Raw genomic sequence first — 13,568 nt, 5'->3', positions numbered from 1 at the left:
TATTTACTTCAGCAAAGTATTTACTATTTCAAATGGGAACCCCTAAACAGGGGCTACACAAGTCTAGACTGAGATGGGACTCAGACTTAAATATAAATATTGGTGATCAAAACTGGTCTGATTTATGCTTGAACTGTATGACATACAATAAATGTAAGATAAAGATTTGTGCAATATAACATTTTACACCAGTTATATCTCACACCACAAAAGCTAAATAAATGTAAATCAGATATTTCAGACCAATGCTTTAGGTGCAGTGAGGAGATAGGAACTTTTCTACATTCAACTTGGGCATGTTCCAAGGTAAGACCCTTTTGGATAGATCTGGGGAAATTTTTTAGAGCAAATTGCAGGAATCCAATTTTCACAGAACCCAGAATTATTATTGGGGAATATTGCCATAAGACCTTGAATGCGACTATCCCGACAACAAATAATATTTGTTAAAATTGCATTGGCAGTGGCCAGGAAATGTATAGTGATTACTTGGAAGTCTGATTCACGTCTCGGTGCAGCCCGTTGGAATGCGGAAAGCATAGTTGTGTTCCCCTTGAGAAGATTACCTATAAAATAACCTAAGAAATAAATATATGTTCTTACAAATATGGCAGCCATATTTACAAAATCCAGGTGCAAATCTTTAATTGTGTCCCATCTCACCTTCGAGATCCACACTAATAGCCCCTTTGAGATCTAAGTAAATTTTGAAAATATGAAATTGTAGGGTAGATGATGGACTCCTGACAATTCCTTTTTTGTTCTTTTTTTTTCATCATCTTTTTGGGGCTTGTTTCTTTTCTTTATTCACTTTTCATTGGAGGGTGGGGGTGATGAGGATTATAGCCATCATGTACAATTTACTCTTCGTATTTTTCTGTTCTTGTTGATTCCATGTTTGGCATATAAAAATATTTAAAAAAAGGTTCCCAAAGTAGAACGTGAAAAACAATTTGCACATTAAATATGCATTTAATTATATTAACTAGTTTGTTCAAAACTGAACTCTTTACTAAACCAATATAGATACTTTATTCCTGCCAAAACATTGTTTGAAACCCACTTTGAAATGTTAAACAGGTAATGGAAGCAAATTCATTTAACATATTCAAGGCAGAGATTAAGAGGCACTTAATCTAAAGGAAGGTGAATAACCTCCATTTGGATGCGCTAACAGTGGGTTGCAATCTAGTGACAACATGATTACTCAGATGGAAGAAAATACAATTCCTAACGTGTAAGAGAAAGTTGACTGTTATTTTAGAGCTCGATGCTCTGTAAAGTCTCTGCTGTTTTTGAGGGCGAAAGGCATGCAGAGGAACTTGAAAAGGCCAGAGTGATGAGGCTGTCTTGGGGACGTCGCTGGAGTGCATGGGGATCTGGTGATATCTCCAGTCCCGGTTAATTTTTGAGAAGATCCTCACTCCATGTAGATTGGCCATGAAGCCCTGGATGTGGGGAACTGGGTACCAGTTGGCTGTTGTGGCATCATTGAGCCAGCAGTAGTCCCCACAGGGTGTCCATCCACCATAAGACTTCAGCACAATGTGTAGTGGAGAGGTTTATGGGCTGTCTGAGTGCCAAATGATTCCTAGCACCTCCATCTTCTGGAACCCTTTCTTGGCAAGCCTCAGTTTGTCGGGAGGAAGCCTGCATGCCCAGACATGTAGAGGTTGTTCCTGTGTGAGGATGTGGGGCCGCATGTCATTTTTCAGGACTGCGGTGGAGAACTTCCAGGATTCTGGCAAACTCATTGCCAGATAAAGATACCAAGTCGAGGTGGGGGTTTCTTCTTGAAGGGTGAAGGTCTGGCGCCCTTTCAGGTCAACCAGGAGGTAGTGGGCTTCTTTTAAGTCTGTACCCAGTAGGGGCTGAGACACATCAGCCAAAGTGAAGGTCCAGATAAAATGGTAGGAACCAAACTCAGGTGGGATGGTCCACACCCTATATATGCATATGCTGCTATTGTTAGCAGCAGTGAGGGACAGTCCTGACTTCTCGGCATGGGTGTCTCGGTTCGGGGGGGGGGGGGGGTGGCGGGGGAAGATGCTGACTTCCACCCATATCCATGAGGAAAAGCTGCCCTGAGTGCTGGACCCATAAAGGAAACTGTCTTGGTGGCCGACCGTTGTAACCATCAGCGACGGCCGGCCCTGGAGTTTCCCAGATGGAAGCAAGGTGGATAGCAGCGGCAGGCTCCAGACCCCATTTCTGATGGTAGAAATACCACAGCTCCAAGTTTGAGTCTCCACCTGCTGTGACTCTCTGCCTTCTTAAATGACCCCTTTCCAGACATAGAAATTATCAGTTCCAGGTGAGGTAGCAATTTATTTGAACTCTTTCCAATTTTGTATATTGTATTTGATGTTTATGTTGTAGTCTCTGCTGCACTGGAGAAACTAAATGCAGATTGAATGACAACTTTGCACATCTATTAATTTTGCAAGGGTAGTCCTGAACTTCTAGTCAACCCATGCAAGGTTTTCCAATTTCAACAACCCACAGTGTTCTTCTCATACACATTTAACAGTCCAAATATTTCTACCTTTGTTCAATTTTCCCCATACTCTTTGCTTACCTTTCACTTAACAGCCTCTATACCAACTCTCTCCCCACCTCCTCCTCCCCCCCCCCCCCCCCCCCCCAATACAGTCAATCTTTCCTCTTCCTTCTCAGTCCTGATAAAGGGTTGCAACACAAAACATTAACTTGCGCCTTCTGGTTTCACACGTGTTGACCCAGAGTTCTTCCAGCATTCAGTTTGTGGTTACAAATTTCATTTATAGTCTGAAGAACACTCTGGACCCTAACAGACCAGAGCAAAATGAAATTCTTAAAAAAGACGTAATTCTGTTGTTTACAATGAATATGGCAGTTTTCTTCAACTACCAACTGTTTATCTTTACATCCAAATTTAGTACAAGAAATATAAAAAGAACATTTGTATAAAACAACTCACTTATCTTGGTTCATAAACCTTCAAACAATGCAACATGTGGGAGTCATAGTGACTGACGCTATATAACCAGTGACAACAGAATATGCTCACACAAAAAAAGATGTCTCAAATAATAAACATTTTATATAACTTCAACTACATTTCCGTTAATTCAGTGATCTTTTCCAAATAAACAAAAATATTGGATGGTCCCAGATATCAATTTCTTAAATTGCTAACAATCAAAACCTAAATTTATGCCTAATGCCTCAATTTTTGTTTAAAAATCATAATTTTACTTGGCCTAAAGCATTACTCTGCTAGGCTTACTTTAAGGTAATGATAAATGGTAGTCTGAAACAAAAACATTAATGCTTTTGATATGCATATTATTAGACTCTTGTCAATTTCATTGTGTTTTAAATTATTGAACTATGAGATGAGATCATAATTGTATAAGAGATAAGCATAGTGTGGAATATTATAGTTTGCAGCAAATCCATGGATGAAACTTTAATTTACTTTGGATAGTGTATATTATTTTCTCATACATAATTCAATAAAATAGTTGTAATATAAGAGAACATTTTATAAATCCTTTATCAACTATTGTGACTGTCTACATGCAGTTTAGTGCAAGAAACAAATCTCACTAAGAAATTATTTACATATTCTATTTGTAATTTTGTAAAAAGATCAACTCTATTTACCAAATAATACAAACACAAATGCACACCATTTTAAAGTGTAGTCTGGTGTTGGTTTGATTGGATTTGAAATTATTGTTGAAAATATATTTTCTTTGCTTTTGCCAATGAGCTGAACACCTTCTATGCCTCCTTTGAGAAGAAGAACCATTGCCTACTAGAATCCCTGAAAAAGCTGAGAACCCTGTGATATCTGTCTCTGAGAGCTATGTCAGAATATCATTCAAGAGGGTGAACCCTTGCAAGGTGTCAGGCCCTGACAGTGTACCTGGCAGGGAACTGAAAATCTGCACAAACCAATTGGCTGGAGTGTTCACGGACATTTTCAACCTCTCGCTGTGGCATCAATCATACCAGTACCCAAAAAGAGTAGTGTGAGCTGCCTCAATGACTATCACCCAGAAGCACTAAGTTCTACTGTAAAGAAATGCTTTGAAAGGCTGGTCATGGCCAGAATTAACACATACCTAAGTAAAGATCTGGACTCACTATCACTGCTTTCCACTCAGTTCTGGATCACCTCGAAAACAGCAATTCATACGTACGGCTGCTCTTCATAGTCTATAGCTCAGCCTTCAATACCATTATTCCCTCAGTGCTAGTCAAGAAGATCAAAACTCTTGGCCTCTGAACCCCGCTCTGGAACTGGATCCTTGAGTTCCTCATCAGAAGTCCAGTCAGCACAAATTGGAAACAACGTCTCCTCCTCACTGATCAACGCAGTCGGACCCCAAGGATGTCTGCTTAGCCCACTGCTCTACTCGTCATATACCCATGGCCAGACACAATTCCAATGCCCTACCTACAAGTTTACCGATGACACCACACTTGTTGGCAGAATCACAAATGGGGCAATGAAGAAGCATACAGGAGGGCGAAGATCAGCTCATTGAAAGGCTTAACAACACCCTTGCACTCAATGCCTGCAAAACCAAGAAAATAACTGTGGACTTCAGGAGGAAGTCAGGGGAACTCGACCTTGTCCTCATCGAGGACTTGGTGGTGGAGAGGGTCGAGAACTTCAAATTCCTGGGTGTCACCATTTCTGGGGATCTGTCCTGGAGCCTCCACGTTGATGCAATCACGAAGAAGGCTTGCTAGCGGCTATACTTTGTGAGGTATTTGAAGAGGTTCGGTATGTCGCAGAAGACTCGTAAACTTCTACAGGTGTACCATGGGAGCATTCTGGCTAGTTCCATCACTGCCTGGTATGGAGGTACCAACTCTGAAGATAAAAATAAACCCCAGAGGGTAGTTAACTCAGCCTGCAACATCACAGGCACCAGACTTCACTCCATTGAGGACATCTACATGAGGCAGTGTCTTAAAAAATCAGCCTCTATCCTCAAAGATCCTCACCACCCAGGCCATGCCCTCTTCACTAAGCTACCACCAGAAAAAAGGTATAGGAGCTTAAAGACAAGCACCCAGCGGCTTAAGGACAACTCCTTCCCCGCTGCCATCAGATTCTTGAATAATCAATGAACCGAAGACACTGCCTGACTTTTTGTGCACTATACTGTTATTAATATCTTATTTTTTACAGTAATGTTGTACGATTGTTATGTATGTTTGCACTATGATAATGCCACAAAATACTGAATTTCATAACAATAATTTGTGATTTTGATTCACTTCACCTCATTTTTTGAGTTCTTGAGTATATTGTATTATGAATACAAATGTTAAAGCAGACTTTAACATCAGTAGAGGTGTTCTGGTGAAAACTGTTTCTCCAATGGCCGTATGTGCACACTCTGCTTGATCAGGAACTGCGTGTCCAATGATGAATTCAGGCTTGTTGAGTTAACTCATTCCATTGACAAAAACACTAACAGTAGCCTCACTCCTCCAGGCTAGGAAAGTATTAGCTTGTAACTTTTGCTAGTGACCTTTAAGCTAGTCTATGCATTTTGGGTTGTCTCTGCTGTTCGTTGTCTAGGGTTACCAAGACTAGGCACCATCATGAATCAATGGAGACCTGACTTTACCCCAAAGAGCCATTTAAGAGAGAAAACTGTAGGAATAAAAACAATTAAACATTAGGAAAAGTCCTTTTGGAGTTGGTTGAAAATAGTCATCTTAAATCATACACTTAAATGTTCAATGGTCAGGTTATATCCAGACATTTATCAACAATAGGTCATTGTTTCAACTATTAAAAGATGCATTCATATAAAACACATGTAATTCTGGTACAATTCTTCACCCATATGTTCCTGCAGATTTTCCTAAAATGGTGACATATATAAATCATTGCCAATGCAGCAGAGACTAAATGGGTATTACGATATTAAGGCTAAAAATGCAGTAAATTCCATGTTATGTACTGCTTGTTAAAGACAGACTAAATATCAAAAACTGCATGACGACAATATCATTTAATACTTATTTAACTATTCATCTAACATTTCACCAATAACAATGAATTGATAGAGAAGATATGATACATTCGTTTTAATTCAAAACAAAGTTATTTTAGCTGGGCACACTTGTCCATTGCTTAATAATTCCTTGTGCAATTTCTTTTTCACTAATTGCATGGAGCAAAGTTAAGTGAAATTCAGGATTTGCCATTACATATTCTGACATCTGGATTTTCCACCTATGATGGCAAAACTTTCATCAGTATCTGTGAATAGGCACTTATTAAACTAACTCATTCAATTTTATTGGATATTAATTAGTCAAAAGTTTGAATGGTCTTCAAAAAACTTTAGCTGTTGGACCTTCATACTGTAATTCTGGTACAATTCTTCACCCATATGTTCCTGCAGATTTTCCTAAAATGGTGACATATATAAAATAAATGATAAGCAATACAACACACTGATTCCCACAACAACTGAATTATTCATCCTAACTAAAAGATGAGGCACCTACCTCTCTCCTAGTTTCATTATCATCTTCCATAATATTATACACTTTTTCTAAAAGTTTCACTCCTAATCCTTTTAGGACATCGATTCTTAGAGCTTCAACTGTTCTTTTTATCTTTGCTGGTACAGATACAACCTCTAAACAGAGAAATAAATATTACATTATTTAATAGTACAGTAACATGAAATAACTTCTGCAATTCAGGTGAGGTCACAACTTTAATTTTTACTTACATCTCAAGCTTTAATTGAGATTGTCTCAAATTAAAACAAAATTCATTCATGGAATGAAGATTATTTCAAATATTTGGTTATGTATTCCTGGTTACTACAAACCTGATGGAAACTGGTTGAAATAGAAATCCTGTGAGCCTTCTTTAGCTTTTCCATGAAGGATCAGGGTGTCTCTATATTTACACCGTAGTTTGAATTCTGGTGTTGGAGCAGGCAATGGATTTTCTTTGTTGGAATATTTTGAATCCATTTTTAATGTTTGAGTCATCAATTTTACAAGATCGTGCATTTCACTGGAATCAGGTTTCCTAGTGGGTAATTAAGAAATGCTTTAGTGGCTGCAATGCAGGGGAATCAAATCAATTTAAGATTATAAAATACATTGATATTATTAAAAAAAATATTCAAGATTGGCAGTTTAACTATAGAGAAGGGAAAAGATTAGGAGATGGGCTCATGAATATTCTTACTTACTCACACATTGGTTAAACCAAACTGACATTGCTATTTGTATAACATGGGAGGAAACAGTGAAGTAAAATATAATGTTCATGCACTTCCATAGCAGTAATTTCTTGCTTAAGGATGTATTTGGTTCAAAGGCAATTTCCAATGATGTATTATAGAAGCAAAAGACAGAAATCCAATTAGTTTAGATCTTCAAAAATATTTTTGATGATGTGGCTGAAGCTTAAGAAAAGCTGTTTGCTGGCTAGAGCCTTAACTTACTTAATCAAGATAAAACCTAAATTCCATGAATTGCAATAAACTGGTGTTAATTCTGACTTTGTGAAAATAACTTTCTAACTATGTCTTTTATTTGAATGAAATTGCATCCTCTTTATCGACAATGAATGTTTCATTTAGTGTTCTACAACTATTTAGTGCTCTTTATATCCTGTAAACCTGTGGAAGACCATCAGTCAGTCATTCCTTTCATAATAGTTAACACCCACTTTCTTTAGTCACTGGTCTAATGAGTCTACAGATGCTGCCATTCTGGTTTCACATTCAGTCATACACCATGTTTTATGACATGCAAGTCTTGAGCCTTACAAACCATGCTAATTAAAAAAAACTTTTAAGATCTTGTATCATTATAATATCTAATAGTGTCCTGAAAGGTGAAACACCAAAGGATTACTGGTGCAAATTCTCCAACAATCATCCAAATATAGAGGCATAAAGTCAGAATCAGAAACAGGCCCCACAGGCCCAGCTTATATTCATGTCGAACAATGTTCGCTCCTGCTTTAGTCTCACTTGCTTGCATTAGGCCCATCCTCTCAAAGCTCTACCTATCTATGTAATTATCCAAGTGTTTTGTAAGACATCCTAACGTGCTTGCCTCTATCACTTTGTCTGGCGGCTCTTTCCCAAGATCATGATTCAATTTATTGTCACATAATATTACACAAGATTTGTTTTCATCTGCCATTCTTTGGCTTGGCTTCGCGGACGAAGATTTATGGAGGGGGTAAAAAGTCCACGTCAGCTGCAGGCTCGTTTGTGGCTGACCAGTCCGATGCGGGACAGGCAGACACGATTGCAGCGGTTGCAAGGGAAAATTGGTTGGTTGGGGTTGGGTGTTGGGTTTTTCCTCCTTTGCCTTTTGTCAGTGAGGTGGGCTCTGCGGTCTTCTTCAAAGGAAGCTGCTGCCCGCCAAACTGTGAGGCGCCAAGATGCACGGTTTGAGGCGTTATCAGCCCACTGGCGGTGGTCAATGTGGCAGGCACCAAGAGATTTCTTTAGGCAGTCCTTGTACCTTTTCTTTGGTGCACCTCTGTCACGGTGGCCAGTGGAGAGCTCGCCATATAATACGATCTTGGGAAGGCGATGGTCCTCCATTCTGGAGACGTGACCCATCCAGCGCAGCTGGATCTTCAGCAGCGTGGACTCGATGCTGTCGACCTCTGCCATCTCGAGTACCTCGACGTTAGGGGTGTGAGCGCTCCAATGGATGTTGAGGATGGAGCGGAGACAACGCTGGTGGAAGCGTTCTAGGAGCCGTAGGTGGTGCCGGTAGAGGACCCATGATTCGGAGCCGAACAGGAGTGTGGGTATGACAACGGCTCTGTATACGCTTATCTTTGTGAGGTTTTTCAGTTGGTTGTTTTTCCAGACTCTTTTGTGTAGTCTTCCAAAAGAGTCATCTGCCATAAGGCAGACAAATTTGCCATCGGCAGAAATTGCCTGAAGCGCGTCTTACAGTCAGAGAAAGAGAAGCAAAACACAGTCCCCTTAGAGTCACTGTGTGTCCATGAATTTGCCTCCAGCACTTATGCAGAGCCTGCAGCCACACACAATCCAAACCATCAGCAGCCCGAGTTCCAGATCCAAACAACACGATCAGGAACCCTTCAGTGCCCTAGTTCCGATACCTGGTACCCCTTCAGCCAGTCTTGAGCCACCCTCTAGCAGTCTGCAGCCTGGTGTGAATCCCTCAATCACAGTCGCCAGCAGCCCACAGCCTGCATGGGTTCCTCGCCTTGAGTCACCAACAACTCGCTGCCTGTGTGTTCTTCAGCCTGAGAGTTCCTTACTGGTCCGCCGCCGTGGTCACTGTACTGTGGGTGATCTCCTCTGTTTCTCCTCAGACGGTGGGGGTGGGGTGAACTCCCTGTTTTCTGGTGCCCAGTGCCAGTCCTCTTGCTTCCCTGGAGTCGGCAACCCCTCGAGGCAGCTGATCATAGGCATCGCCATCTTAGGCACAGACCCCATGGTCACAGGATTTTAAATAAAACCATCGTCAGCTCCATTTACAGGCTATTTAAAGCCTGTACAATCTAACAGCAGTCAGATTGGGCAGTTGACCCCAATTAAGTGCTGTGACTTTGCTCCCCACTCTCTGTGGGTCTGCACCAGCAGCAATGCAGCCATTCTAGCAGCTCTGGCAGCGCTACCATTTCCCCCCCCCCCCCCCCATATACCCACCATTCTTTGAAAAACTGTCCCCTCATGTCACTTCAGAATTCCAACTCCCCCTCACCTTAACGGTTAATTTAAAGATACAGCCCATGAGCCGCACTGCCAAAATACACCCATGTGATCAATTAGCCTACTAATCCCATACATCTTTGGAACGTGGGAGAAAATCAGAACACACCAAATGGGCTGAAGGACCCAATTCTGTAGTGTAAAAGGCTACGAATATCAGAATCCTCTGCAGCAGTTTCCTTACCATTGACATCAAATTAACGGGTCTGTAGCAACCCAGATACAGCCCTTTTTAAATAATGGCACCACATTTATCAGTCCTCTAGAACTTCTGTCCTCAGCAATGAGTTAAAAATGTCTGTCAAGGCCCCGACAATTTCCATGCTGCTTCCCACAATGCACTTGGTCTGGTCCTAGAGATTTATTGAGCTTGATATGATCTAAGACTGCTAACACCTCTTCACTACTAATGCAGACATATTTTCGGCTATCTTTAGTTACCTGCATCACCTGCCCCACCTGATTATCCTGCTCTAATTCCTTTTTATGTGGTTTGGCATGAATTCTTGAAGTGTTTTCTTTTTAAATATTTTAAGATACTTTGCTAAATTACTAAATTAAAGCTTAGAACTGCTATCATTATTGAAAACATTTAAGTACTCACAATTCTTTGCAGTCCCCCTCTGACTTGTCAGTTGAGCTGGTTGAAGAACTATACTCATCATCTGAAAGGTGATGGGATAACTCACTCATGTTCTGTCAAAGCATCGTATAAAGAATAGATTAGTTCAAAATCAGTCAGTAAGTACAATTATCACAAGGTGAAATAATAATAAATCACTATACTGTTTGATTTTAACATTTTCTATCTTTTACTGGCTGACACAGGAGCATTTGGCATGAATTAGCAGGGATCTGATTGTTGTAATGTTTAACACTGATTCTGAGCCAAAGAATAATGTACAAAAACTGTATGGTGTTGAAGCACAAAGGGAAGTGAAAACAGGTAAGGAGAGATAAAAAGATAGGTAATATACAGTAGGGATCACCAGAGTTGAATGATTGGCAAGGAAGAGATGCTGCTGAGACGGATAGCTTTAATGTTTTATTAGAAATTGTATGGTTTGATTTTAGTTTGTAATAATTGTGAAAATGTTTTGTTTTTAAAGCCATGTTCATTGATTATTCATTATTGAAAATGGGTAAATGGTCTTACTCAAGGTAAAAACCCTAAGGGCTCAGGCCCAAAATGTTGGTTAAACATCTTTACATCCTATGGATGTTGTGAGAACTGCTGAGTTCCTCCAGCATTCTTAAGTTTTCACAATTAGATCTTCAGACGATTGTATTTCAACCCTAACAAAACCCTAAAGTAATTTCCTTCTCCCCTCTCTTTTCTGTGAGTTAATTTAGTGTAACTGTTTATGGACTGCTACTTTCTAATTAAAACAGAAAATGTTGGACATGTTCAGCAGGTTAGGAAACATATGTGCAGTGAGAATGAATTAAATTGGCTGAAGGTGGTGATCTCAGGAGGAAGCCAAGATCAATTATTCATTTGGCATTAAGGCAACAATTGCTTCAGTCTTGTTTTGAGCCCACACTATGCTAGGTTCCCCAATTGTTGAAATTCGGGATATTCTGAGTCTTCTCCTGTTAATTGTCCATCATCATTCACAGCTTTTATCTGGTCCATTGGCTGTTAAATATCTGTTGCATACAGGTTTTGTTGTTTGCATTGCAGCTTCATCAAGATGCAATTTATTTTTTGGTATGCTGGTGCTGCTCCTGGCACGTCCTACACTTCTCAATGAACCCAAGTCGACCCCTTTCTATGTCAGTAAAAGGTAAAGTGAGGGATGTGCCAGTTTTCAGATATTGGCAATGTGCATTTCTGCTGTTTTTGCTACTACAATATGTTGTAATGAGTAAAATATTACCTTTCCTTGATGAATAGCAACATCCGACAATGATCGGTTAACTTTCACATTTTGGTTCTCCTCATAAGAATTTGGTTCCAAAGCCACACATTGCGAGTTTCTTCTTGATGTGGGCACTGGTGAGGAACTCCATACCATTAATAACAGTGTAATGTTATAAACTAGAGCTAATAAAACTTTATAATGTTAAATGAGTAGGGGAAAGTAACCATCATGCAAAGGTATTGGAATGTCCACTTGAAATTTAATTCAGTCCTATAATCTCTAATTCAGGTAGCCTGATTATCTGTTAATTTAATTGCTTTATCAGTGGCTCCATGCCTTCAACTCCCAAGACCCAAAATACAGGAATTCCATCCTTTAAGCTCTTTCTAATACTCTCAACTCCTTTAAGAGGCTCTGTAAACCTACTTCTTGTAATATATTTTTCCCTTTCTATCTCCTGACATGATTTGCTTAGTGAAAAGTTTAATCAGGCCTCTGTGAAAGATCTTGGGTCTCTTACTGTGCTATAGGTGGTGTTGCTGAAGATCCAGCTGCGCTGGATGGGTCACGTCTCCAGAATGGAGGACCATCGCCTTCCCAAGATCGTGTTATATGGCGAGCTCTCCACTGACCACCGTGACAGAGGTGCACCAAAGAAAAGGCACAAGGACTGCCTAAAGAAATTTCTTGGTGCCTGCCACATTGACCACCGCCAGTGGGCTGATAACGCCTCAAACCGTGCATCTTGGCGCCTCACAGTTCGGCGGGCAGCAACCTCCTTTGAAGAAGACCGCAGAGCCCACCTCACTGACAAAAGGCAAAGGAGGAAAAACCCAACACCCAACCAACCAATTTTCCCCTGCAACCGCTGCAACCATGTCTGCCTGTCCCGCATTGGACTTGTCAGCCACAAACGAGCCTGCAGCTGACGTGGTCTTTTTACCCCCTCCATAAATCTTCGTCCGCGAAGCCAAGCCAAAGAAGGTGGTGTGTATGGTTTTACCCCCTCCATAAATCTTCGTCCGCGAAGCCAAGCCAAAGAAGAAGAAGAGGTTGTGTGTACATAGGTTTTTGTTTACAGATGAAAATAATGGTCAATATTTTGTTGTGAAATCTCAGAAGTTTCCTGTCCATTTGCTGTGTAATTATTTACAACTTTGGGAGTTCTATGTAAATACAGAGATTGCAGCAGACCAGAGGAAGTGGTTTACTTTTCACAGTGGTTTTGCTGTGTTCTTACAGTCTAGTGCAAAGTTGCTGCAATTTACCATCACAAACATTGGCTAATCTATTCTAATAATAGCATAAGGATAACATTTTTTGCAGTTAGGAGCTATGTAGCGGCAGCTACACTGTTCCTGAAAGAACACAAACAACTAGACGGGTTGAGCTCAGTGAGCAAACTATTGCAGGCTGCTGGGTTGCACTTACACTCCCAGCCCGACCTGGCTGAGAACCGCGCTGGAGGGCGCTGACGTCACCCAGGTGTCACGTGGTTCCCCCAGCATGGGTTTCTGAGCCCCGCACTGGGAGGAAAGGGAAAACCCCCGACGGCGCCATTTTGGCCAGCTGCCCTGCTGCTTGGCTTACAAGTGGGGCCGGTTTGCCTGCTTAGTGGTGAGCCACCACACACACCCCCCCCAGAACCAGCGCCAATGTCCTTTTTCGCCGGGCGACCTCACTTCTTGGGCTGGGCTACAACCACGGGCTCGGTGGGATCAAGGTGCGCTGGCTTCATCCTGTCCATGGTAAACAGCTCCTGGCTGCCACCAATGTCCAGCGTGAATGTAGAGCCGGAACGCTGTACAACCCTGTATTGCCCCTAGTACGGTTGCTGCAGAGGTGCTGCGTCGGGCCCCGCCAAACGAAAACGCACTCTGCGGAAAGCAGTTCGCCGGGAACATGACAGGCGGGTGCCATGATTGGGCGGTGGTGGGGGTTCGAACAA

General features: G+C 41.2%; 1 protein-coding gene across 5 annotated transcripts in view; it reads right to left on the bottom strand.

The window, feature by feature from the left end:
• Positions 1-2,651: 2,651 nt before the first annotated feature.
• nek4 (NIMA-related kinase 4) overlaps positions 2,652-13,568 on the bottom strand; it is an 89,900-nt gene continuing 78,983 nt past the window's right edge. For 3 of the 5 annotated variants that reach the window (XM_069937192.1, XM_069937193.1, XM_069937189.1), the window contains 5 exons: positions 11,636-11,751; positions 10,360-10,451; positions 6,861-7,066; positions 6,529-6,662; positions 5,670-6,428 (listed from right to left, as the gene is read on the bottom strand). In XM_069937192.1, coding sequence (XP_069793293.1) covers positions 6,333-6,428; positions 6,529-6,662; positions 6,861-7,066; positions 10,360-10,451; positions 11,636-11,751 — 644 coding nt within the window. In that variant the 3' untranslated portion in view covers positions 5,670-6,332. The other 2 variants (XM_069937190.1, XM_069937191.1) reach the window with 2 other exon arrangements.

Source organism: Narcine bancroftii, chromosome 5, assembly GCF_036971445.1.
Source record: "Narcine bancroftii isolate sNarBan1 chromosome 5, sNarBan1.hap1, whole genome shotgun sequence".
NCBI classification, from domain to species: Eukaryota; Metazoa; Chordata; class Chondrichthyes; order Torpediniformes; family Narcinidae; genus Narcine; species Narcine bancroftii.
This window is presented reverse-complemented; position numbering and strand designations above follow the sequence as displayed.